This window comes from Coccinella septempunctata, chromosome 3, assembly GCF_907165205.1.
Source record: "Coccinella septempunctata chromosome 3, icCocSept1.1, whole genome shotgun sequence".
NCBI lineage: Eukaryota > Metazoa > Arthropoda > Insecta > Coleoptera > Coccinellidae > Coccinella > Coccinella septempunctata.
The window spans coordinates 20,301,892-20,327,919 of record NC_058191.1 but is presented as its reverse complement, the minus strand read 5'-3'; the positions used below and the strand labels follow the sequence as shown (position 1 = coordinate 20,327,919).

General features: G+C 34.8%; 3 protein-coding genes across 3 annotated transcripts in view; 1 reads left to right on the top strand and 2 right to left on the bottom strand.

The window, feature by feature from the left end:
* Positions 1-1,947, top strand: part of LOC123308921 (eukaryotic translation initiation factor 5B) — a 153,184-nt gene extending 151,237 nt beyond the window's left edge. The window contains exon 14 of the mRNA XM_044891730.1: positions 1,550-1,947. Coding sequence (XP_044747665.1) covers positions 1,550-1,657 — 108 coding nt within the window. The 3' untranslated portion in view covers positions 1,658-1,947. The remainder of the gene's footprint in view (positions 1-1,549) is intronic.
* A 7,530-nt stretch (positions 1,948-9,477) lies between these two features.
* LOC123310345 lies at positions 9,478-10,294 on the bottom strand. The gene is made up of 2 exons (XM_044893811.1): positions 10,039-10,294; positions 9,478-9,864 (listed from the first exon to the last, which is right to left on the bottom strand). Exons 1-2 carry the CDS (start codon positions 10,078-10,080, stop codon positions 9,478-9,480), a joined length of 429 nt encoding a protein of 142 aa, XP_044749746.1. The 5' UTR covers positions 10,081-10,294.
* Positions 10,295-22,218: 11,924 nt separating this feature from the next.
* Positions 22,219-23,535, bottom strand: LOC123310344. The gene is made up of 2 exons (XM_044893810.1): positions 23,506-23,535; positions 22,219-23,434 (listed from the first exon to the last, which is right to left on the bottom strand). Exon 2 carries the CDS (start codon positions 23,350-23,352, stop codon positions 22,219-22,221), a length of 1,134 nt encoding a protein of 377 aa, XP_044749745.1. The 5' UTR covers positions 23,353-23,434; positions 23,506-23,535.
* Positions 23,536-26,028: the final 2,493 nt, after the last annotated feature.

Here is a 26,028-nt window from a genome sequence, read left to right as displayed (position 1 = left end):
AGACAGTGTTAGTTTTGCGGGTGTTGAGATCGGAGCTCAGTTTGGAATTTTTGAAGTCAATTTATTTATTATTTTATGGTGTCATTTTCTGGGGGAATAGTCGACATGTGAAAATGGTTTTTTACATCCCAAAGATGGTCGTTAGGGTTCTTTTTGGTCTGAGGTACCGGGAATCCTGCCGTGGCGTATTCAGAAAGAATAACATTCTCACACTTTCTGGCATCTACATCTATAGATGTCTGCAGTTCCTGTTCCAAAACCTGCCTGTCCCCCGACTTGTAAATGGGTAAAATGTAACTATCCTTCCAAATGGAAGGGAACATTCTAGTACTTGAAAAATAATTGAGTAGATCGCATAAAGGCGCAGATAAACAATAAATACATTGCCTCAATAAGAATGATGGAATAATGTCAGACCCATACTAGCAGGAACACTCAAGCTCCGATATGTCACCGAACACATCGGCAAAAGAAAATGGCAATCCGTTGAAATCAGCATACTCCGGAATATCCATTGGGGGAGATACGATTTCTTCACTGATGAACACCTTGCCAAAAAATTTGGCAAATAATTCTGAAATGTCTTCACCGTTAGAAGACTCTTTATTGGGGAAGTCCCCTTTAACGAACTCATGTGCTTCCAAAAGTATGTTGGATCGGACTTGATTCTAGATTCGATGAATAAGCAATGATTTTCAAAACAGATTTTACTCCTAATTTTACACTGATGACGTAGATCACGAAACAATTCGTAATGTTCGGACGAGTATGAGGCCTTATAACGCAAATGAGCTCGCCTCTTCGCCTTGATTAACCTTATCAACTCCCTATCAAACCATTGGGGAAATGCACCACGTGGAACAATGCACCCTCGCTGGAACAAACATCTCAACTCCTCGGTATAATATAAAATAAAATTGTGCCCTATCAATGTCTCTACAAAAACTCCAATCAACAGAGCGAAAATAATTATTAAGGCCAACATAGTCACCATTCTTGAAATCATGATTATTATACATATCAAATTCGTGCGGATTTGACAAGGAAGCGTTGTCAGAGCATGGTATAGTGATTGAATAACCATAATGATGTAATGAGTTTTCTAGAAGAGGATCACTTTCATAGTCCACCAGAACTCCAGGACTCGACGAGAAAGTGAGGTCAAGAAAAACACCACGGTTATTAGGCAGTCTATTCACCTGCGAAAGTTCCATAAAGTCGCAACACTCAGAGAGGCACTCACCCCTATTTCCAGGTTCACACAACACGGAATAATCATCAACCCACCTACTCACAACAGGAATGTGGTATCAGGGTGCTCATAGTAAACCAAAGTCCATTGTCGTGCATTGGAGGGAAATGGAAAAATACCCAAGTTCTTTCGAACCGTACCTTGAAAGTCACTTGGTATAATGCCCTCTTAATACGCGTTTTAATACTTCATTGGTGCCGGATCAATTCAAAAGAATACACTTCTGTGTGATTTTTATGTACCTTTCACTTTGAACATCTGTTTTAAATTTTCAGTACAAAATTTATTTTGTTGCAGATATCCCGTCAATCAATTGATGCCTGTAAGGACTACTTCAGAGATGATTTGTTGAAGTCTGACTGGCAGTTGATGGTGGAACTGAAGAAAGTGTTTCAAATTTTGTAGAATTTGGATATTTGTATGAATTTTTATCTTTCAAGAAAAAAATCCAATTGTGAATATTGATGTATTCATAAATATCAAGATGTTATCCGTCTATATCGATTTTGTTCAACTTGATGCATTCTCGATATTGTTTCATTACTGATATGAACAATGATTCGTGTTGTCAGTTTGAGTAACTATGTGAAATTGAAGTTTTAAAATATTCTTCAGTTTAGTCAACTCTAAAGAGTTCCAAATTATTTTTATCGAAAAAATTAAGAGGTACATTGATAATAAAAAAACTATTTGCAGTCTAGTTCCTTCACTACCCATCACTTATATTCTATATTCTACGTTGATTGCGTTTGGTTCTGAGTGGATTTCTTGTTCTTTTTTTTTTAGAATTAGTTCAGAGCAATTTTTATTTCTATTTTTCATATCATTACAACGGGTGTATTGAAGGGCCGTGGAGAAACTATAGGGTCTTCTATCTGTGTGGGGTTTCTGTTTCTAGACATTTTGTCCATCTCGACTAGGTTTGCATAAATTGCACTGAGATTATCGATGTCTCTTTTGTGGTTGAATGCGTTTGGTTCTTGGGTTATTCTTATCATATCTATAAATTTTCTCTTCCAATTGTTAGTTTCTGTGTCTAGGATCACTAAGCCTGAAACTAACAATTGGAAGAGAAAATTTATAGAGATGATAAGGATAACCCAAGAACCAAACGCATTCAACCACAAAAGAGACATCGATAATCTCAGTGCAATTTATGCAAACCTAGTCGAGATGGACGAAATGTCTAGAAACAGAAACCCCACACAGATAGAAGACCCTATAGTTTCTCCACGGCCCTTCAATACACCCGTTGTAACCTAATTATATGAAAAATAGAAATAAAAATTGCTCTGAATTAATTCTAACAGAAAAAGAACAAGAAATCCAATCAGATTGTTATTTGTCATTGTTAAATGTGAGACATTTTTAATAACTACCTAACACAAAGAAAAAGAGTTGACTTGTCATCGAGTCACCAATGATTTCCCTGTGCGTCTGTGGTCTCATATTGCTTCTAACCTAACGAATTCTGAATCTAACCCTTAATGAAACACCGACGTTCAAGGATTTCTTAGCTGCATTCAATCTGAAGATGTAATATGAAATTATGATCATCCTGTTATGTAATTACAACGATAACAACCCAGGTACAATCTCAAATCCTACAAGTAGTTACTTTTTTACAATTACTATAGCCTACAAATACTAAGCCCTCAATGTTTCATAGTGCTACTGAAGAAGAGATAAATTGAAGTCTCGAAAGCTTAAGCTGAAGGAAAAAGAGTTTTACTCACCAAAGTCGCTTTCCCAATAAATACATATATATATATATATATATATATATATATATATATATATATATATATATATATATATATATATATATATATATATATATATATATATATATATATATATATATATACATCTGGCATACTTTATTGCGTCCTTTCAAAAAGCAACCTTATTGCGTCTCCCAGAAATACGCTACCTAGGTGGAATCTGATCGAAGTATATTAATCTACTCAAAAAATTACGTAGTTTGGTCGTTTCAGATCTCAAATATCTTTATTAATAAAGAAGTTGATATACGCACATTATTGCGTCCTTTCATGGTCCTACCATTAGTGCGTCCGGTGTATATTTTGTTTCCATATGTAGCACAATGCTGCGTGCGAATTTTATTCAATCTTTCACCATTAGCATGTTGTTGCGTCCAGCGTAGTTGCCACATTTGTTTCAGAATCTGGTACAATAGGATTATTCGAACTCGATGACGTGATGGTATTATAACATTGGCTCCAGTTATTACAACTTTCATCTTTCAAAACACCTCTATATTTATGATGGCTATCATCCTTAGTTTGTGGACTGCTCACTTGGGGAATCGTATTTCAGAATGTTTCAAACACTATTTAAGTGTCTTTTTGTCAAGAGCTTTAGTGATTATGCAATAGTTTTAAAAACATTATATATTTCATTCGTTTTTTTTTTTTTAAACAAATGAATGTGAGAGAGTGGTGCTCTGGAGATAACATAAATTAGGAATGCATTAACTGCACAGTTGTTAGTTCATCCTACGTTTTTCCTACGAACAATTGGCAGACTGGAGAGTCAACTACTCTCTCAGGGTAGTTAAAAGGACGGCGAATAAAATTCCCGAATTCGATAGAAGAGTTTGAATATGAATCGTAGCCTGCATTCCAGCTCTTCGATATACAAGGACTCCCTTTGCTTATAGGAGGACGAAACCATTGAGCATATCCTCAGTGACTGCCCAGCGACAGACAAGGTTCGCTCAGGCTGGTTCTAGGGGAATTCATGAACTACTCCTCCTCTGTTATCACCTCTTCCCTTTGGAAGATGGCACTGGAGGTAGAAGTTTAGCTCTTTGAGCTTGTTTGTGTGCCACAATAGACCGCTTTGGTCGCGGTAGCAGGTCTGGGGGATTCGACAGATGCGCCGAACAAACTGTAACTGTAACTCTTCGATACAAAGGATATACTTTCCTCGAATGCAGGAAGACAGGGGTTTCAAAGTTTGCAATACCAACATTATACACAAAAGTTGGAAATGGAATAAGATTATTGAGAGGTCAAGACCCACTCAAGGGAATAGTAGCTCATCATAAAATCGAAGTCAAAGAGCTGGAGTGCTTTGGAGAAACTAATATCCGACATATGAATGGATCTTAAGCTAGTAGGAAAATCTATCACGCCAGCAGAACAAAAAATATTAGAAAGCCTGATTAGACAAGCAAAACTGAAGTTTTCATTCGAATATCATATGAGTAAACATATACTTTATATATTTCAAGAGATTGAAAGACCATGACTTGCTATAAAAATCCTCTTCTGCTTTTCTGGAGTCGGCTGAGCTGATGTCGGAAACCGGAGGATTTGTTCATCAAGATGGAGTGATACTATAGATACTAGAATATCAGGTAGTATAAGAAGAATATAATGCAAGTGGTCACCTCAACATCTTGCAGGGCTAGCCGTGATCGACGAAAACTCTTATGCGCATCTTGTCCGCTTGCAGAATTCATACTTTATCAGGGTATATAGAGAGACACAATCCGAATTCCTTACTTCCATCTGAGAGAAGTTTATGGCATAGACAAATAACCAGAACTCTCATTTGTACCTCCAAAGACCAAAGCAGTTTCTGAGAATGATAAAGCTCGCATATATTGCAATTAGGCTTTTTCAACAACTTGGCATATGCCAAGTTGTTGAAAAAGCGTGTATATACACGTAATAAAGCTCGATAAAGTTCTGCCAGAAAAAGAACTCAAAGAATTTCTTGTGTTGTATTCCCTTCGCTGCCAAAAATAATGTGGTAGTGAACGAAGAACAGAAAAGTGAAAAATACAAAGGATCAATGTTCGAACAGGGGGCTTCATACCCAGGGCATAAAGTTTGAATGGTAAATCTGATTGATGAATTTTTAGATCTGAGAACCAATAACGTTACTGAATTGGAGATTATTCTGGCCTGCAGAACTCTGGCAGAATGAAGAACTATCTCAAGAACGTGGGGACAACACCTGGTTCTGTCACAGGGCAAGAAAAGGGGTTCTGGACGTGACAATGGTCAACGCAGCTTCCAGAAGAAGTGTTAAAGCTTGGGAAATGGTGACCAAACCATCAATCTCTGACCATAGGATAATCGAATATAAAATAACAGAAGAGGAACTGATCCACCATTAAGATCCATCTGAAGCAAAACTTACAACAGTTCGAAACTAATTGGCCAAACCTCTCGCATTACGATCTGGAACAAAAAGTCGATCAGGGATATTTAGAGGCCTTCCACTCCAGTTATCCACTCCCGGAAGTTTGAACAAGTGAGAATGCATCTAATTAATCCTATTCGTGCATGGGCTCATGCTGACGATTTTAAAATCTTTGGTGATATAGGCTCTATTGAAGACTGCGTTTCCTGCAGCGTGCTTTGTGGACTCATTCTTCATTTGGTGTGGCAGAAATCAACTACCATTGAGCATTTTTGAGTGCAATGTCGCCACGTACACCAGGAAAAAGAACTATTTATTGTATAGTTATAGTCTTGATAGCAGCGTCCTGAGCAAAAAGACGGAGATAAAAGATCTTGGCGTTGTTTTGATCAAAGTTTTACATTTGTTCCTCATGTCAATCATTTACTTGGTACGAGGCCAAGAATGTATGAATTCATCTTGCGTAATGGCAGATATTTTCTGATCCGGATACCATGATTTTGCTGTTCAATACATTTGTGACAAGCAAGCTGGAGTTTGGATGCATTGCTTGGAACCCAATATACGATTGCCATACACATCACAATGACATATATTCCGAGAGCTGGCGACGAAAATTAGCAAAAGATTTGTAATGGATCATAATTAAATATGAGTTAGTTTTGATGGTGTATATGAATCAGCACCCACGCTAAAAGATCAGGTAGTGAAACATCTGACGGCGACGCTCTTTGATTTATATAAAATTACAATATCCGTACTTTGGGGTGACTGCTGACTGCCTCTCTTCTATTGATATGTGGTCTGAATATTTTATTCACAAATAATATATGATATTTGAGCAGTAAATGCAGTTTCAGCCAATACAATTCTTTTGAAACAACATCGTCAAGGCAGCAACTAATGTGGTGTACTGACATACCGCGTTTCACTAAAATGAGATCTGACCACTTTTTCAAATTTTCTGTTCTATGAAGTAGTGATAATTTTCAATCATTACAAAATACTTGTAGAGTGTGTTGTAATTTCATATACCTACATTAAAACGCGTCGCCGCTAGGTGTTCCACTACCTGACCTTGAGAGTGGGTGCTGACTTATGTACACCCTCAATACTAAATCATATTAAATTATGCGCCAGTACAAAACTTTTGCCGAATTTCGTTGCCAGCTCTCGGACTAATGGGGGCTGTTCAGAGAAGTTTTTTTGAGTAAGATCATGCTGTTTTGTTGAATAAATTCGGTGCAGTTAAGCTTGATGTCAGAAAGGGCGTTGTTTGTTTGAGGTGGCACATCTACTCGCTAGAGTAGGATTTCATGTAGGACGCCCAAGTTCTAGACCCGTACGCTTGTTCAACCTTACTACGCCCAGAACAAATATATTGTTTCAGTCATCTGTCTACAATATGATTTGTTCTAAATTCAATCAGATCTCGCATCTCTGTGATATACACTTCGACAGACAGTCCTTAGTAATTAATATATTACAAGGACACTACATATAATTACATAATCCTAACCCTTATTAACTTAAATTAGACTTTTGTTTGTTTCCTATTTGAATCTACATATAGCCATACAATGTTAATATTACGCAATAGTGCACCTGCATCCTTATCTCTTTTAAGATAACCCATTGTTATAAATATCAATTCATTCAGGATGCAAGAGGAGAATTAATTCAGAAGTCAATCAGTTACTTTGCTTGTCTCATTACATAGAGTAGTCTCTAGTCACTGTTGTAAATTTCCAAAATAAAGTTTGTGTTTTTAAAAACGGAATTTTCATCGTAAAAAATATAATTGGCGACGAGGATGGGATTGTGCCGATTTGTGTGAAAAGCAGAAAACCTGGAATTGTGCCTGAGAAGCCGAGAATCCAGAGCGTCCACAATTGTCAGTTTCAACTGTCCAGCACAACCAAAGAACAAGGTGAAACCCCGTAGGAGTTCGATTGATCGAGTAGCGCCCTTCGACGACTTCATAAGACAACTTTAAGGAATACAACGTGGTGAGCAAGTCCTGAATTTTTTCCCCCAGTCTAATAACCTGGCCCAAAGTTATCATTCTTTTTCCCAGTTTTGAGCGTAAAACCGGTACCAAAGTTTTTTCTAGGTTTCTTCTAAAAAACCGATTATCAAAGTTTTTCCTAGGTTTTTCTTCATTAAAACCGATTTCAAATAGTTTTTTCTAGGTTTCTTTCAAAAAACCGATAATAAAGTGAATTTATAATATTGAATAATTATTTAAAATAACGAAATCTCAAGATTACTTCAATTAAGCATTTTTCCTTCAAAAAGAATAAAAAAGTGAATAAATTTAAAATGGCTACGGAAAGAATAGATTTGTCTATTGCAGAAAAATTTGGCATGCTATTACCTCAATTTTCAGGTGTAGAAAATGAGTTGCATTCGTTCATTCAAAATGCTGAAGATTATTTAATGATGTTCGCTAATGAGAACCAAATTGTAAAAAATTATTGCTTTGCTGTTGTAAAATCGAAATTAATTGATAGAGCTCGTGCTGAAGTATTTACCTCCGATATTCCTAATAATTGGGAACTTCTCAAACAATTTCTCTATACTAAATTTGGAGATCTTATCAACCTAGACGTATTAATCCACCAGTTACAATTTTTAAATAAAAAGCCACATGAAGATTTATTAAATTTTATAGAACGTATAATTGCTTTAAAAATACGAATTAATTATCGAATTGATGCAGACCCAATGACTGATCCAGAAAAATTACTGTATAAAACGAATATTCTAAAAATTTGCAAAACAGTGTTAATTTCAAATTCACCCTCCGAATTAAGAACGCATTTAATTATGCATAATGATTATAGCTTTGATGATACTGTAAATGCTGTAAAAGATTATATTTCTAATTTAGAACAATATGAATTACTCGATAGAAGCAGACGGAATAAGCCTCAACCAATTAAGAATAACTATTCTAATAATTTTAACCAAAATAATCGAAAAATGAATTTTACACATTTTAATCGCCCAGCAAATAATTACAATCGCCCCGCAAATAATTATAATCGTCCTGCTAATAATTTCAATAATTTTAATCATTTTAATCAAAATAATCAAAGAAATGCGCAATTTCCTTCGCAACCGATACACTTCAATCAACGTCCAGTAAAATATAATTATCCGACAAATCAGCAAGTATTTGGAAATCGATATAATAATCAAAATGTTTTTAAACCAAATCCTAATTATCGAAATAATAGTCCTCCAGAAAGAATGTCCATTCAAAGTAGAAATTATCCTCAAAAACGTCCAAATTATTCTTCACAATATGATGTAAATCCTCAAAGAAGATTCGTAAATGAGAATCCTAAACCTAATTTTACGTTTGAAGAATTAACTCATGTACAATCTACTTCTAAAGATCCTGATCGTTATCCTAGTAATGAAAAATTTTCACGAAACGCCTCAAGAAGAGCCATTGACTTAAATAATTCATTAGATCACTCTAATCAATTACCTTATATTGAATTTTCAAATCCAAAATGTAAATTATTAATTGTTGTTGTTTCTTTGGTTGAAACAACACTTGCTTGAAGTTTTTAGGGCAACTGAACGACCAGACTCAGAACGTTCAAGGGATTGTCTTAACTCCACAGTTGCCGAAGAGGTATATTGATCAAACTAAAGATGAATGATGATTTTATTATTACAGTCTAAGCTTATATACTAAATTGAATAATGACGATAGAAATAACATTGCCATATTTGGTATCACTGCACTGACGGAGTCCCCGGTTGCATCAATTGTTTCTAGCCAGTCAGCAGAATTCGGTAGATCGACGGCTCGCTCGGCGTGACCCAGTTTTGTGAATAATTCAGATGGAATTTTCCATATTATTGAACTTGATTATTTTTTAGAATAATGTTCGAATTTCGAACATTACTCCCAAGGCCGAAATGCTGCAGGCTTTGATGTTGGAGCTCCAGTGTTGGCAATCTGTTACTTCCATTGTCCTATTTCCTAATTTCCTAATTCTAATTCGTGTGACACTCGATCGAGTGCTTTATTGGGCATGGTCATGAATTGGTGCTGACGTCTGGAGTTGGTCTCTCGTCTGGAATTCTTTATTTTTCGAGGAAGGTCCGACTTTGTTAGTCTTATCGTTTCTTCTTTCTTCTTGCTCGACCGGGAGTATACAGATTTTGGTTATAGGTCTTCTGATCTCTTTTCCATCTTTGCATCGTATCGTAGCCACTCTCACAAATCCGTCGTTTCCTGGGTGACACTGCGTCACTCTTCCCAAGGGCCAATGGTTGGGATTAATGTTGTCCTGTTTGACTAGTACGATATCTCCTATTTTCATGTTTTCTTTTTTATCCGTCCATTTGCTCCTTTGTTGCAATCTGGAGAGATATTCCGATGTCCATTTCTTCCAGAAGTCTTGTTTCATTTTTTGTATAAGCCTCCATCTATCTTGTAGGGTGATATTCTTTTCATTGATCTCTGGTTCAGGGATTGAATGTAGTGATCTTCCTATGAGAAAATGTCCAGGCGTCAGCACATCTAATTCTTGTGGATTTTCGGTGATTGGGATAAGAGGGCGAGAGTTGAGGCATGCTTTTATTTGTTCTCCCAATTTTTCTTCCATGTTGGTTGAAGGTTTCATGAAATCTCTGCTTTGAAGATTTTTTTTTTTTTTTGTTGATTCTCCGGAAGGCTAGTTCACTGGCTCGTAGTTGGCGCTGGAAGGCTTCTTCGCGGATGCGGGTGTTGGCTCTGGAGGGCTTCTGCTGGCGCTGGATTTGGCTCTGGAAGGCTTCCCCACAGGCGTTGATGATTTGATCGAGATAAGGGTCGTAAATCCTTAGCTCTTATTTTTCCCAGTGGACTCGGTGTGTTCCCTGGCTTTTTTGAATTTTTGATCCGGAAGGCTTGTTCACGGGCTCGGATTTGGCGCTGGATGGCTTCTTCACGGATGCTGTTGTTGGCTCTGGAGGGCTTCTGCTGGCGCTGGATTTGGCTCTGGAAGGCTTCCCCACAGGCGTTGATGATTTGATCGAGATAAGGGTCGTAAATCCTTAGCTCTTATTTTTTCCAGTGGACTCGGTGTGTTCCCTGGCTTTTTTGAATTTCTGATCCGGAAGGCTTGTTCACGGGCTCGTAGTTGGCGCTGGAAGGCTTCTTCACGGATGCTGTTGTTGGCTCTGGAGGTCTTCTGCTGGCGCTGGATTTGGCTCTGGAAGGCTTCCCCACAGGCGTTGATGATTTGATCGAGATAAGGGTCGTAAATCCTTAGCTCTTATTTTTTCCAGTGGACTCGGTGTGTTCCCTGGCTTTTTTGAATTTCTGATCCGGAAGGCTTGTTCACGGGCTCGGATTTGGCGCTGGATGGCTTCTTCACGGATGCTGGTGCTGGCTCTGGAGGGCTTCTGCTGGCGCTGGATTTGGCTCTGGAAGACTTCCCCACAGGCGTTGATGATTTAATTGAGATAAGGGTCGTAAATCCTTAGCTCTTATTTTTTCCAGTGGACTCGGTGTGTTCCCTGGCTTTTTTGAATTTTTGATCCGGAAGGCTAGTTCACGGGCTCGGATTTGGCGCTGGATGGCTTCTTCACGGATGCTGTTGTTGGCTCTGGAGGGCTTCTGCAGGCGCTGGATTTGGCTCTGGAAGACTTCCCCACAGGCGTTGATGATTTGATTGAGATTAGGGTCGTAAATCCTTAGCTCTCATTTTTTCCAGTGGACTCGGTGTGTTCCCTGGTTTTTTTGAATTTTTGATCCGGAAGGCTAGTTCACGGGCTCGGATTTGGCGCTGGATGGCTTCTTCACGGATGCTGGTGCTGGCTCTGGAGGGCTTCTGCTGGCGCTGGATTTGGCTCTGGAAGACTTCCCCACAGGCGTTGATGTTTTGATCGAGATTAGGGTCGTAAATCCTTTCTCTCGATCCGGCTCGAAGGACCAAAAAATGTTGTTTCTTTGTCCTCTTTTATTACTGCTTGATGCGGAATGTAGTATCTTGTGCTGGTCGTCTGATTTGCTGGAGTCATGTGTTTTAGTTCGATATATTCCCACATGAATTCTTTGTACATTGCTTCCAATTTCTCTTCCGGCTCGAAGGACCAAAAAATGTTGTTTCTTTGGTTGAAACAACAGCGGATGTTCAGTTTGTTTGATAGATCCAAAATTTGCGTACAATAATTTCCCTAAAAATATTTTCAAAGAATCGACTACATTAACTGCTTGTTTTAGAAAGCAAACTTCTGATGAAAAAGTTTTACTACCATTATTTTCAGAATTTAGAACAGATGATTTTCATCCTTTTATTTTGTATAAATTTCATAAAAATTATGATGGTTTAATTGGTGCAGATTTCTTGAATAAATATGGACTTAACTTAGATTTCAAAAATCAAATTATTTTTAATGATAATTGTCAAATACCTTTTCACTACCAACAAGTTTGTCAGAATCAAACGGAGATTCCAATCGATTTAAGTCATTTAGAACCGAAATTAAATAGTCAATTAATGAAAATACTTCAAACAAATGAAGAAGTACTTCAACTCCCTGGTCAACCCCTTAATTTTTCAAACAGAGTAAAACATAAAATTCGTACGACTGACGATGTTCCTGTTCATTGTAAAATTTATAGATATCCTGAAATTCATCGCGAAGAAGTGAAAAGTCAAATTAAAGACATGTTAGATAAAAAGATTATTCGACCGAGTATTTCCCCATGGTCTTTTCCAGTTGTTATTGTTCCAAAGAAACAAGACTTATCAGGTAAAACAAAATGGCGAATGGCAATTGATTATAGAAAATTAAACGATAAAACAATTGATGATAAATATCCTCTACCACAAATTGAAAACATATTGGACAAATTAGGAAATAAAAAATATTTTACCGTGCTTGATTTAGCGTCCGGATTTCATCAAATAGAAGTTGATGAAGATTCAATTGAAAAAACAGCTTTTACTGTTGAAGATGGTCACTACGAATTTCTAAGAATGCCTTTCGGTTTAAAAAATGCTCCGGCATCTTTTCAGCGATTAATGAATGACGTTTTGAAAAAATATATTGGAAAAATTTGCTATATTTACATGGATGATGTTATTATATTTTCTGATACACCCGAACAACACTTAGCTGACATTCATACTATTCTTGAAGCTTTAAAGAAAGATAATTTGAAAATACAATTAGACAAATGTCACTTTTTCAAAAATGAAATTGAATTTTTAGGACATATTATTACCCCTGAAGGAATTGAACCTAATCCAAATAAATTGAAAGCGGTTAAGCATTTCCCTATTCCTAAAACACAAAAAGAAATTAAGTCATTTCTTGGTTTAGTTGGTTATTATAGAAAATTCATTCCTAATTTCGCGAAAATTACGAAACCATTAACGGCATGTTTGAAAAAAGACGCAAAAATTAATGTTATAGATCCGAAATATATTGAAGCCTTTGAAGTATGCAAAAGAAATTTATTGAATCACCCTATATTGCGATATCCAAATTTCAATGAGCCCTTTGTGATAAGTACCGACGCATCAGGTTTTGCAATTGGAAGTATTTTATCTCAAGGTAATCCTCCGAATGACCTACCAATAGCTTATGCAAGTAGAACATTGAACCCTGCAGAAACGAGATATAGTACAATTGAAAAAGAACTCCTCGCAATAGTTTGGTCATGTAAGCATTTTAGACCCTATCTATACGGAAGAAAATTTACGATATACACGGATCATAAACCTTTGACATGGTTATTTTCTTTAAAGGAACCAAATTCACGCTTAATGCGATGGCGTATTAAATTAGAAGAATATGATTATGAAATCAAATATAAAAAAGGTTCGAATAATAATGCCGATGCCCTTAGTAGAATTGTTTTGAATTCAACTGATCATTTGAATTACGAAGAATTTTTGAAACTTTACGATAAAAAAGAAATTGAAGAAAATTTTAATGTTCTAGAAAAAGAAGGTAATTTATTTAAAGCCCCTAAGAAATACGCGTTAGCCCATTGTGTATCAAAAGATTTTTATATGAATAAAGGTATTGCTTTAACGTTTAAACAAAAATATGAAGGAATCGATGAATTAAAATCGCAAAATAAGTCAACAGGAGAAGTTGCTTTTATTAACCGAGATAATAGAAATATTTACTATTTAATTACGAAAGAATTTTATTATGAAAAACCGAAGTATGAAACAGTTTTTGAAGCGTTAATAGATTTACGGAAATTATGTGAAAATAATAATGAGAAATATTTAGCGTTACCACGAATTGCGTGTGGTCTAGACCAATTGGAATGGTCTATAATATTCAAAATGATACAATTCATTTTTATGCATTCAAATATAAACATAATGATATATAATATTCGAAGTAAAAAGAAAAAGGAAATAAATAATAAAAATATTGATTTTAATGGTATTGAATATGAAGAATTTATGAAATTGATTAAAGAAGCTACTTATGAAGAAGTAGATGAAGACGAATTAGCGTCAATGATTAATCAAGTTACTGAAGAGGAATTAGATGAATGTTTAGAGCTCTTGAATGCTCATGATAAAAATACTAATAATCCCAATCAGAATATTAATAATGATAATAATGAAGGAACTCACTTAAATGAAAATTATAATAATGATGATAATAATGATGATAATAATGAAGATAATATTGAAGATGATTTGAATCAAGATAATAATGATGAAAATGATGATTTTACTGTCCATAGTAACGTAGAAAATCCAATTTTAGAGTTACCATATACGGAACGATGTTTAAATGCATATCCTTTGCAACGAAGTTATTTGGAGATAAAATAAGATTTCGCGTTTCGATAAATTCAATTGATAATGATTTATTTAAATTCATTAAAGAATATGTTCGTCCTGAAAAACCTTACACGATATATTTTCAATCCGAAGAGTTAGAAGAATCCCTTATTAGAATCCTACAAGATAAATTTGATTATAAAACTATTAAATTTAAAATTTCTAAAATATTTGTTGAAGATGTTGAAGATAAAGAAGAACAAATTTTACGAATCCAACAATATCATGAAACTAAAACTAGACATCGTGGTGTAAGCGAAAATTTAATTAGTTTAAGACGAAAATATTATTGGCCTAATATGAATAAAGATGTACGAAATTATATTAACTCATGCGAAATATGTCAAAAGAGTAAATACGAAAGAACTCCTATACAACTTCAATTCAAACCTAACCCTATAGGATCAAAACCCTTTACACATGTTTACTGTGATACCATAAGATTTGGTCAAACATATTGTTTAAGCATAGTAGATTCATTTTCAAGATTAGGACAATGTTATCCTTTAATTCAGAAAACAGGAACGGAAATAATTGATAAATTAATAATGTATTTTAGTCATTATGGTGTACCCTCTAAAATCACGTGTGACAACGGCTTAGAATTTAAAAATAGTGTCGTTCAAGATTTTTGTAAAGTACATAAAATCGAAATTCATTATATCACAAATTACAATCCAAATTCTAATGCAATTGTGGAAAGATTTCATTCAACACTAATTGAGCAATTACGTACTATTGATGATAAAAATTCTACTTTTCAAAATAAATTAGCTCTTGCTTTATTAAGTTATAATAATTCTAATCATTCGAGTCTAGAAATGACTCCAATGCAAATAATCAAGGCAGATTTAAATTACTCATTACCCATTGAAAAAACTCATAATGAACAAATACAAGATTATGTTGAAAATTATGTGGAAAATCTCAATGATATTTCGAAAGAATTAGAAAAAAGAAAGCATAAAAGTATTAATCGTTTGGAAAACATTAATCAGAAAAGGTCCGCTGAAGAAGACCATCCATTAAATGATAATCCCACTTATATTAAAAATCCTATTACAAGAAAACTAGATCCGGTATTTAAAAAGATAGATGCTCGAGAAATTGATTCACATCGAATTCAAGATAAAAAGAATAAGCATATTTATCATAAAAGAATTCTTAAACAACGAAAGAAAAAATAGTTTATTTTGTTTCAGACATAATGCTCCTGAAAACGAGCTTCCTTCTTATATTATGCGAAATGATAATTTTGATCAATCCCTTTGAAATAATTCCAATAGAAAATAATATTTTGCCTATTTTATTGATTTAAAAAAGATACAAGATATAATTTTTAAATATCAAGTAGAAATTGAAGCATTGAAGCATCAACAGTTGGGTTTTGCAGCTACAGCTAATTACGAGTATTTATTACATTCTAATGAAATTAATACTAATACATTCGAGGAACTTTTAAATGAAAAAACTAGAATTAAGAGAGGATTAATTAACCTTGGTGGCAAGATTTCTAAAATACTATTTGGAACATTAGATTCTGATGATGAAGAACTTTATAGAACTTATTTTAATAGCATAGAGAAAAATGAGAAGACACTCATGAGGAATCAAAAACAGATCGCGACTATTGTAAATGACCTTAAGGATAAATATAATGAGAAATTTAAAAAATTAAATGATAATCTTAAATTATTGCAAATTGTACCAGCATTGAGGGATGTTCAACAAATGCATCTCATGACATTTGAACTCAAAGATATTAAGAATACATTAGACGAAATTCAAACGGCAGTTAGTTTTGCCAGATTACATCTCTTACATGAATCTATTCTACCGTACACAAAATTCGTAGAATTAGTCAAAAATGTCACTATTATTCCAATGCATCACATAAAAGATTACTATCAATTGTGTCATACAAAAGTTATTTTCAAAGACAAGATCTTACTTTTTCTGATATCAATTCCAACAATTTATGAAGATAGTTTTGATTTACATAAATTTTACTATTTGCCTCAAAACAATCTTACCCTTCCTTTTACCTATCCTTATTTGCTCTCACAAGAAGAGACATTAAAATGGTCAACAAGTGAATGTCATCCAGTCGAAGATGATTTCCTCTGCGATCAAGACTCATTATCCAAGCCTCCAATATGTATGGAAAATATTTTGAAAACCCACTTCGAAAATTGTACAAGAAGAAAAATGGTTCCTACGTCAAACCTCAAATTATTAGAAGATGGAAATATCCTCTCCGTGGAAAACACAAAAATTAAAGAAGATTGCCCTCATCAAACAAAATGGCATTTTGTTCCTCCAATCGCTATTATACGCACAAGTTGTGTCGTCAGTAATGGTCAAAAAGAAATTTCCCCAACTGCAGTTATTAGTGAAGAAAAATTCATCGTTTTACCCAAGATGGTATCCAAACACAAATACTCCAAGAGAGAAGATGATGCTACAGAGGATGAAGAAATCCCAGATATCCATTTAGAAGAGTTGGAAGGATGGAACTTCCAAAATAATAATCATACATTTTTAATAATTTTAATATTGATAATTTTAGCAATAATTGCATTTTCAGCTTTTAAATATTTTAATAATCATTTTAATTGTAAAGCTACTCCTTTGGGAGATACCTTTATCCAAGGTGGGGAGGAATTACATAATCCTAACCCTTATTAACTTAAATTAGACTTTTGTTTGTTTCCTATTTGAATCTACATATAGCCATACAATGTTAATATTACGCAATAGTGCACCTGCATCCTTATCTCTTTTAAGATAACCCATTGTTATAAATATCAATTCATTCAGGATGCAAGAGGAGAATTAATTCAGAAGTCAATCAGTTACTTTGCTTGTCTCATTACATAGAGTAGTCTCTAGTCACTGTTGTAAATTTCCAAAATAAAGTTTGTGTTTTTAAAAACGGAATTTTCATCGTAAAAAATATAATTATATATACAAGAGTTTACATAATTTGTAGAACTTTTTAATTTTTGTGGCAATGCCACTTCTAATCCCACAGCACTCAGAATACAAAAGGTCATGGCAAAAGGAGTAATCAACCCCGCAATATCGCTCAATAAGCCAGACGGATAATTCACCGAAGGAGAACAGGAACGATCTTTCAGTTTTCCCAAAACAACCTCCACAGGTAGTAAACCCATAACTAGAATCGATACAGCAATATAGACCAAGTATCCTCGTAAGGAAGATTGGGATATTTAAAAGACGATGTTTGGAGTGGGCAATGAACACCTTCAATCTATATAGATCACCAGAAGTGTAAAGAAAAATGCTAGAAGAGATTCGTCTTCATCTTCCCAGATAACCAGAAGCTGCTTTGAATGTGTCATATACACAGAAAATGGAGAAGGACAAAAGCTTCCTTCACACCAAAATGGGGACCCACAATCTTCAAGAACAATTAATTTCTATTGAAGACGAGGAAGAAAGTAGTAGATAACTACATAAGAACATAGAATCTGGAGAATACACCAATTCACAAATGCCAGATGGTCTACAGGACGACCGATCAACAAAAACTGCTTTGTATGACCGTATGACTCTATAGCTAGGTTCCTGGTCCCTCGGGAACTAAAGGAAATGAAGAGGCAAATACACTTGCCTCTAGCAACAAGGGAAGTTGACGTTTATTCATCCAGTGGAATAAAAAAATTTTAATTCACAAGTGAAATGAGATGACATAAGCATAAGCGGATAAAGCGATACCTTTCATGTCAATTTATAAATCCGATAATTCTCTGGAAAGTGTTATCGTTTGATTTCTAATTGAAGTGGAATAAAATTCAGGCGAGTTATAATTGTTTTTCATTCGAAAAAATAATAATGACAATATCAGTTAAAAGAACACCATAAGGGCACTTCAATCGTAGCTGCTATTGCTCTAGAGACAGAATCCAATTCTTCACCTAACAGACTTTCGGGATGACCTTGGAGCCTAGGAAGCTAAATCATTTCAGTTGTGCAAATACAACTTGGTTTACTTGTATACACAGTTGCCAGATTTAGGACGCAACATTATGCGTCGTGTGAAAGATGTATATTGACTGTATATCAGTTTTCATCATTTGAAGCGCCCCCGAAGCGGAATTTGCGTGAACTAAAAATATACTTTAGGTTTCATGAGAAGCACTTTACTGCGTCTGGAGATATGTTTTTCAACATAGAATAACTCTTTTATCAATAGATGAATGAAATCTATAGTTGTTCCAAAGATAGTTCTCGACGTCCTTCTTGATTTGCGACCACCCCTGTCATTGAATCCCTCGAAATACCAGAGAAAACTTTGAAAAACAATGCTGCGTCCGGTATACGGACGCAGTATTATTCAGGACGCAATAGTGTATGGCCCAAAGACAATGTATGGACGCAACATAGTATGCTGGATAAATATATGTATATATATATATATATATATATATATATATATATATATATATATATATATATATATATATGTATATATATATATATATATATATATATATATATATATATATAAGACTATTTCAGGATGAGTGTTGATTAAAAGCACAACTGAGTTTCTCTGTAAAAGAGATTTTTGTTTTTATTATTTACATAATTCATTTGATATAAACATTATGTACAAAATCTTACCTGTAAAAGAGAAACGACATTTAATGCTTATAATTACAATATGTCATCAATCTCTTACGACAGGGAATAGAACGAGATGATAAAAATCACAGAACAAAACTGACTCAAGTCATAACAATCAAAATAAAGGAATACATTTTCTTTACATCACCCCCCATGGGGAAGAAATTATTCACAACATATTATTCATGCGGCTTCTTTTCTAGTTTTTATTTTTTCGTGCAGGGATTAGTTTGGATATATGAAAAAGGTTTGACTCGGATTTCCTGTGACCGGTATTAACCCTATAAATCGAAGGCGATAGTTTTTCGACAATCTCATATGGTCCAATTCTCAGTTCGTCAAGTTTCTTCCTATTTAATCTGTTTCCATTTTCAACAAACACCATGTCATCAACATTGAGTTCAAGATGTTCACGGCCTTTATTATAGATTTTCTCGTTATATTCATGATTTTTTAATGTGTTTTTTAATGAAATTTTTCTATCTTCAGTTAAAGTTTGCTCAGAAATTTTCTCTTTTAATTCCTTAGGCAAAACAGTGGCATCTGTACCATTCAACAAATACGATGGTGGGTACTGTGTGACTGTATGCACTGTGTCATTATATTTTTGTACACATTCCTGAGCAACAGATGTCCAAGCTTTCTTTTTCTCATCTTCATTAATTTTACACCTGATTTTATTTATTAAGGTTTGATTCAATCTCTCATTCAAACCATTAGAAAAGGGTGAATTCACAGCAGTGAATATCAAATTTATGCGTTTTTTATTCAAAAATTCCTTGAATTCCTTTGAATTAATGCCTGGATATTGATCTGTGAGCACAGTTCCAATTTTTTCCGCATCTCCAATGTTATTCACCAATTTAATGAAATCGTTTGCGTGTTGGGTTTTTGAAGTAAGGATATAGGCAAATCTGGTGAAGTGATCAACTAGTAAATGCATGTATTTTTTCGTTGATCGAGATCCTCCAAAACCTCCGATTGTATCGATCGACATGATTTCGAATGGTTTTGTGGCTGGCCCTAAATGAGACAATAATCCAAACTTTTTTTGACCTCTTGTTTTATTTTTGATGCATATCTTGCAATTTTTGCATACAGATTTTATATTTTCCGTTAAATTTTTTGCCGTATAATATGGTCCAATCATTTTTTGCATCTGTTTTATTCCTATATGACATAAAGTCTTATGCATATTTTCCATAAATTTCCTACAGAAATTTTCTGACAATATGATTTTCTCCTTTTTTCGAATTTTTTTATAGTGAACATTGTGTTTAGTTATTAATTGTGGTTTTTTCCTTTGCACATATGGGTTTTTTTTTTGATCTTCCAAGATATCCTCTAGTTTTATCAAATTCACAACTTTTAATTGTTCTTCCATATTGTCATCTGCTTCCAAAACAGGATTTCTGCTGAGACAGTCAGCTTCAGTATTATTTTTACCAGGAGAATATTTGATATCAAAGTCATATTGTGATAGGTAGTACGCAAGGTCTCCAAGTTCCTCGTCAGTCCTTGATTTCAAATTCATATTTTCCAAAGGTTTATGGTCCGAAAAAACTGTGAACTTCCTTCCTATCAATTTATGTTGCCAATATTTTACACATTCTTTAATGGTCAAGCATTCTAAGTAAATTGCCTTCTTTTTTTTTTGCACCTCATTGAGTTTTTTCGAAAAGTATGCCACTGGTTTTTCTTCTCCATTTTCCTGTGGTTGCTTAAGTACTCCACCTACTCCCAGTAAACTTGCATCTGTATATATGTATATGGGGAGACTTGGGTCAAAAATTGTTAATACTGGCTGGGTACATAGTAAATCCTTCAATTTATCGAATGACTCTTGACATTCTTTTGTCCAAATAAAAGGTTTTCCCTTCCTGAGGAGATTGTGTAAAGGATCTAGCGTTATAGCTGTGTTTGGTACATACTTGTGATAAAAATTTATTTTACCTAAAAATTGTCTAACATTTTTTTGAGTCTTGGGCACTGGAAAGTTTCTTATTGAGGTTAAATTGTCTTTTAATGGCTTTACAGAATTGTTCTCAATTATATGACCTAGATATTTTACAGAATCAACTGCAAATCTACATTTTACAAATTTTAACCTGAATCCTTCTGTTTTGATTGCTTGAAACAATTGTGTCAAATGATCGATATGTTCTGAGAATGTTTTTGAGAAGATCAAAATATCATCAATGTAGCACACAGTAAATCCGGAAAGTTTGTGTTTTCTTATTATATTGCCCATTATTCTTTGGAATATCGCTGGCGACGTTTTCAGACCAAACGGTAAACATGTCCATTGAAAATGGCCCTCTTGAGTAACAAAAGCCGTCTTTGGTCTGTCTGTGACCCTTAGCGGTATAGACCAAAAGGCCGAATTTATGTCAAGCGATGAGAAAAACTTACAATCTCTCGTTTTTTCAGTTAGATCTTCGATTAGCGGGAATGGTTGAGACTGAGGAACTACTATTTTATTTAGGTCTCGAAAGTCTATACACAGTCTTGATCTTTTGTTTTCGTCCCTTTTTAATGCTAATGTTACTGGAGCTGCGAAAGGACTATACGATTCTTCTATGAGTTTTTTGTCCAGCAACTTGGCGATTTGCTGTTCAATTTCTTTCCTATCTTCGATTGTACAGCGATATGGCCTCTTACTGCAATATTTTTCTTCAAGTAGATCAATATGTGCTTCATAACCCGATACCGTGCCCACATCGTACTTGTCTTTAGCAAAAACAGATAAATTTTGTTGTATCAGTTCATCTATTATTGATTGCTGATCATAGTTCAGGTGATTGACATGAATTTCGAAATGTTTTGTCTCGATGTTCTCATTGAAATTGATCAAATATTCACCTCCATTCATATCAATTTTACTTTCAACAGCTTTTGAAGAACCGTGTTCTTCATATTTTTCATTCATTATTTCTTTAGAAATGGTAACATGTCTTATTGGATTTCTTTGATTAATTTCTAAATTTTCATTTTGTGTTAAACAGAAACTTTTTATACAATCTAAACCAATCAGAAAATCATAATCGAAGTTTGTTTTATCTATAACGAAAATATTCATTTTCTTTTCCATATCAAAAATTTTCACATTAAGTGATACCATACCACTTGCTTGTTTAACGCCATTAATCGTTTTCAAATTAGTTTTATTGAAATAACGTTTATTTTTATTAACCACTTTCAACAATCTAGAGTTGATAAGAGACACATTCGAACCGGAATCGTAGACACCAAATATGTTAACGTTTTTATTCAATACTAATTTCACTTTGATCAATGGCGGCACTACAAGTTTTTTGGATCCTCATCTTGAAGTTCGCATTCTATTTCTGAGTTATTAACAATTTTGATTTGATTTTTTTGATTTGATCGTTTGTCCTTTTCATTGAACCAACAAGAAGATTCTAAATGATAACGAACTCCCTTTTTCAGTTTCTCACAAATGCTACATTTATGTTTCTTTTCTGGGTTTGGTTTTGCATCAGATTTTTGTTTCAATGTTCTATTCTTGACAAGATGTTCTAACCTCCCAATTTCATTGAACAAATCTTGTGTTTCCAAAATTTCCTCTCTGTTAATCCTATCCACAATGAAATTGGGCAGGCCAGCAGCGATTAAGTCTATTAGAGTTCCCTGGTCAACTTTTTTTCTTACCTCTAGTATTAGTTTTTCTTTTTTCACAGCATATTCCAGTAGAGAGCCAGTTTGGTATTTAAAAAATATCGCATACCTACTAGCAGACCAGCCCTTGTTAGCGTAAGTTTGGCAAAAATTTTTCCTCCAATCTGACCATTCAGAATCAAATGTTAGTTTTATCATCATGGAATTATACCAGTCCACACATGATTTCTCCAGAAACAATCTGAATATCTCAATTTTTTCCCTATCATCAGTTATTTCAAATCTATCGCATTCTTTTTCAAAAACTTCAAGCCATTGATATGAATCTGTAGTTCTACCATCATATTTTTCAAGAACAAATCTCTCGGCTGCTTGCCTCACATTCTGTTTCTTCTGTTTCTCTTGATTTTTCACCAGTTTTTCCAAGATTTTGACCATAGGATTGCTTTCATCCAATATTTGGGTAGTGTTAGATGAACAATTGCTTATTTGTTGATTTGCTTCATCTAAGTACATATCCATGAAAACCATGTTACCGTCTTCATCGAAGTAGGTTTTTTTAATATCTTCTGTTAAGGCTATCCAAACATTCCTGTATTGATGTCTTCGTTTTAAGGTATTCTTGATTATTGTAAAATTCTTTGTAGCACAGATTTCTTTATGGAAGAATGCCACTTGAAAATCTTCTGGTATCAAAAATATTCTGCCATCTTCAGTGTTGATAGAAGTTACGGCAATGTGATTTGATTTTCCATCTTGAGAGGGTTTTACTTCAAAGGTGAACCTTAGTTTAGACATCTTCGTCTTCAATTTGTCAAGAAATGTCGTTTTATAAGACTATTTCAGGATGAGTGTTGATTAAAAGCACAACTGAGTTTCTCTGTAAAAGAGATTTTTGTTTTTATTATTTACATAATTCATTTGATATAAACATTATGTACAAAATCTTACCTGTAAAAGAGAAACGACATTTAATGCTTATAATTACAATATGTCATCAATCTCTTACGACAGGGAATAGAACGAGATGATAAAAATCACAGAACAAAACTGACTCAAGTCATAACAATCAAAATAAAGGAATACATTTTCTTTACATATATATATATATATATAATATATATATATATATATATATATATATATATATATATATATATATATATATATATATATATATATATATATATATATATATATATATAATATATATAATACGCAGGGTGGTCGCAAGATCATCGGGGATTGACGCCCCCGCGTACCCGAGTCGCCACAATCCTTCGAAGGTTGGCAGCCTTTGAGGGATAAGTTATATTCAGCCCCTATAACGAGAAGTACATTCCGAGTCATTCACTTGACAGGAGAAGACGTGCTACAGTGCTCCTAGTGCTATAAAAGAGAAAGCGGACGAGAAAGTCGAAGTGTCACAGTGCCGTAAAAGAGAAAGCGGAGGTGAAAGTGCCCACTAACCAAGCTACGGAATATTTGATTCCGTCTGCGAAGTTTTTGTAGGTTCTATATTTGTTATCGGAATTTTAATTCGTTAAAATTCTCAAAGTTGGTGTTCATCCTAAGTGTCCAGAGAATTTCTCGTTGGTACTGCAGAAAACATCAGGTGAGCTTATTTTTCGTATCTCTTTTCTGATTTTTATCATAGCGTATAAAACATTCGACTTTATACCATAGTTTTATATTAGACTATTTTAGTGAAGATTTCTGAATATTTTATTATTTTGAGATTTTTGATTATAAAACCATGTCGGAAACCTCAGATAATGAGGGCTCCTACATGGAAGCGACCGATGCTGAAGAGTTCAGCGAAGGCGAACACGAGGAGCTTGTAAAGCTCAGAGAAGAAAATGGGCAGTTGAAAGCTCAAATAGTCAAACTGACTGAAACTGTGTCACAGTTGGTCGGTGAGATGCGCCTATTGAGGGAGGAAATGACCCGCAACAATATGACGAAACCTCCCACGTACGCCGCAATCACAAAGCCGGTACAGGGTTCCAAGAATAATTCCCTTATAGGAACTGTTTCACAACCCGAAACAAGGAAAAATGATACAACCCAAGTCGCGAAGGCCCCAAACGCGCCCCCAACTAAACGCGCGCGAAAAGAAAGCTCCTCTTCTGATGAGGAGACTGTCAAGAAGGCAATGGAAGTGCCTAAAAAAGATAAAATTCCACCCATCACGATGATGGGCACCTCAGATTGGGTAGAGATATCTAAAGCTCTCTACACAAAAAGGATAAATTACAACCGTGCAACTACAGTTAAAGACGGTATAAAAATCATCGCGTCAACCGTAGATGATTTTAGAAAAATCACGAAATTCTTCGAGCAGCGTGGTAAAGAATTTTTTACCTACCAAATGGAGGAGGAGAAGAAGATATATGCCGTTATTAGGCATTTACCAATCGACGCTGATCTTGCGTTGATTAAGGACGACCTGATATTCCAGGGAATAACAGACGCTGAGGTGTCCAGAATGACATCGAACAAGACAAAGAAACAAATACCTCTCTACCTGGTTAAAACCCAGAAAAAGGAAATATTCGAAGTGAAGCGACTCTACAACCTCTGTATTGTGGTTGAGCATAAAAAGAGGCCTGAAAGTCCAAGCCAGTGCTTTAGGTGCCAAAGGTACGGGCATGCACAAAACAAATGCTCCTTCCCGTGGAGATGCGTAAAGTGCTCAGGAAGCCACAGCAGCAATGACTGCACACTCACCAGAAAAGGTGAAGAGAGAAATGCCACATGCGTCTTATGTGGAGAAGAGGGCCATCCAGCTAGCTACAAAGGATGTAGCGAGTTCAAGTTGGTGACCAGAAAGAAAAATTCCCGAAAATCAGTTGAACAGAAAAAGAAGGTAACAAAAACAACAACTTCTGAACAAAAAATTCAGGAAGTAGCGAAGACCCAACCTACAGAGCAGGAAAAGAAGAGGGAGACTCCGAAACCCGTCCAGAAAAAAGAAGGACAGAAAAAGCTTACAATGAAACAAGCTGTGAACAGTCAACAAGATAAGAAAAAGATATCTGAATCAGCCGATGATTTAGATATCTTCACAGAAAAAATTTTCAACAAGATAATGTTGAAAATTGAGAGGGAAATGGAGAAAAAACTCCAAGCATTATTCAGTAAACTGAATTAATGGACCTTACGGATATTAGGAAGAAATCCCTCAAGATAATCTCGTGGAACATAAACGGGATCAACACTCGGAAAGCCGAGATAGAACAAATAATATCAGAAAGACAACCTGATATTATAGCCCTACAGGAAACAAGAATAAACCGGAACAGAAGACTGAATTTCATGAATTATGAAACATATAGATGTGACAGAATTACAAACACCGGAGGAGGAGTAGCAATATTGGTGAGAACAGATCTGAAACACTACTTTAAAAGTAGATCCGACGAAACACAAGGAAAAACAGAAAAAGTGACGATTGTTGCCGAATTAAATCGG

Bases quoted from the DNA above. Each gene is read 5' to 3' on its own strand.
- LOC123310345 (XM_044893811.1), bottom strand. From the start codon at position 10,080: ATGAAACCTTCAACCAACATGGAAGAAAAATTGGGAGAACAA. The intron at 9,865-10,038 runs ATAAAAGCATGC...CTTATACAAAAA, and splicing joins AAGAAAAATTGGGAGAACAA to ATGAAACAAGACTTCTGGAA.
- LOC123310344 (XM_044893810.1), bottom strand. From the start codon at position 23,352: ATGTCTAAACTAAGGTTCACCTTTGAAGTAAAACCCTCTCAAGATGGA.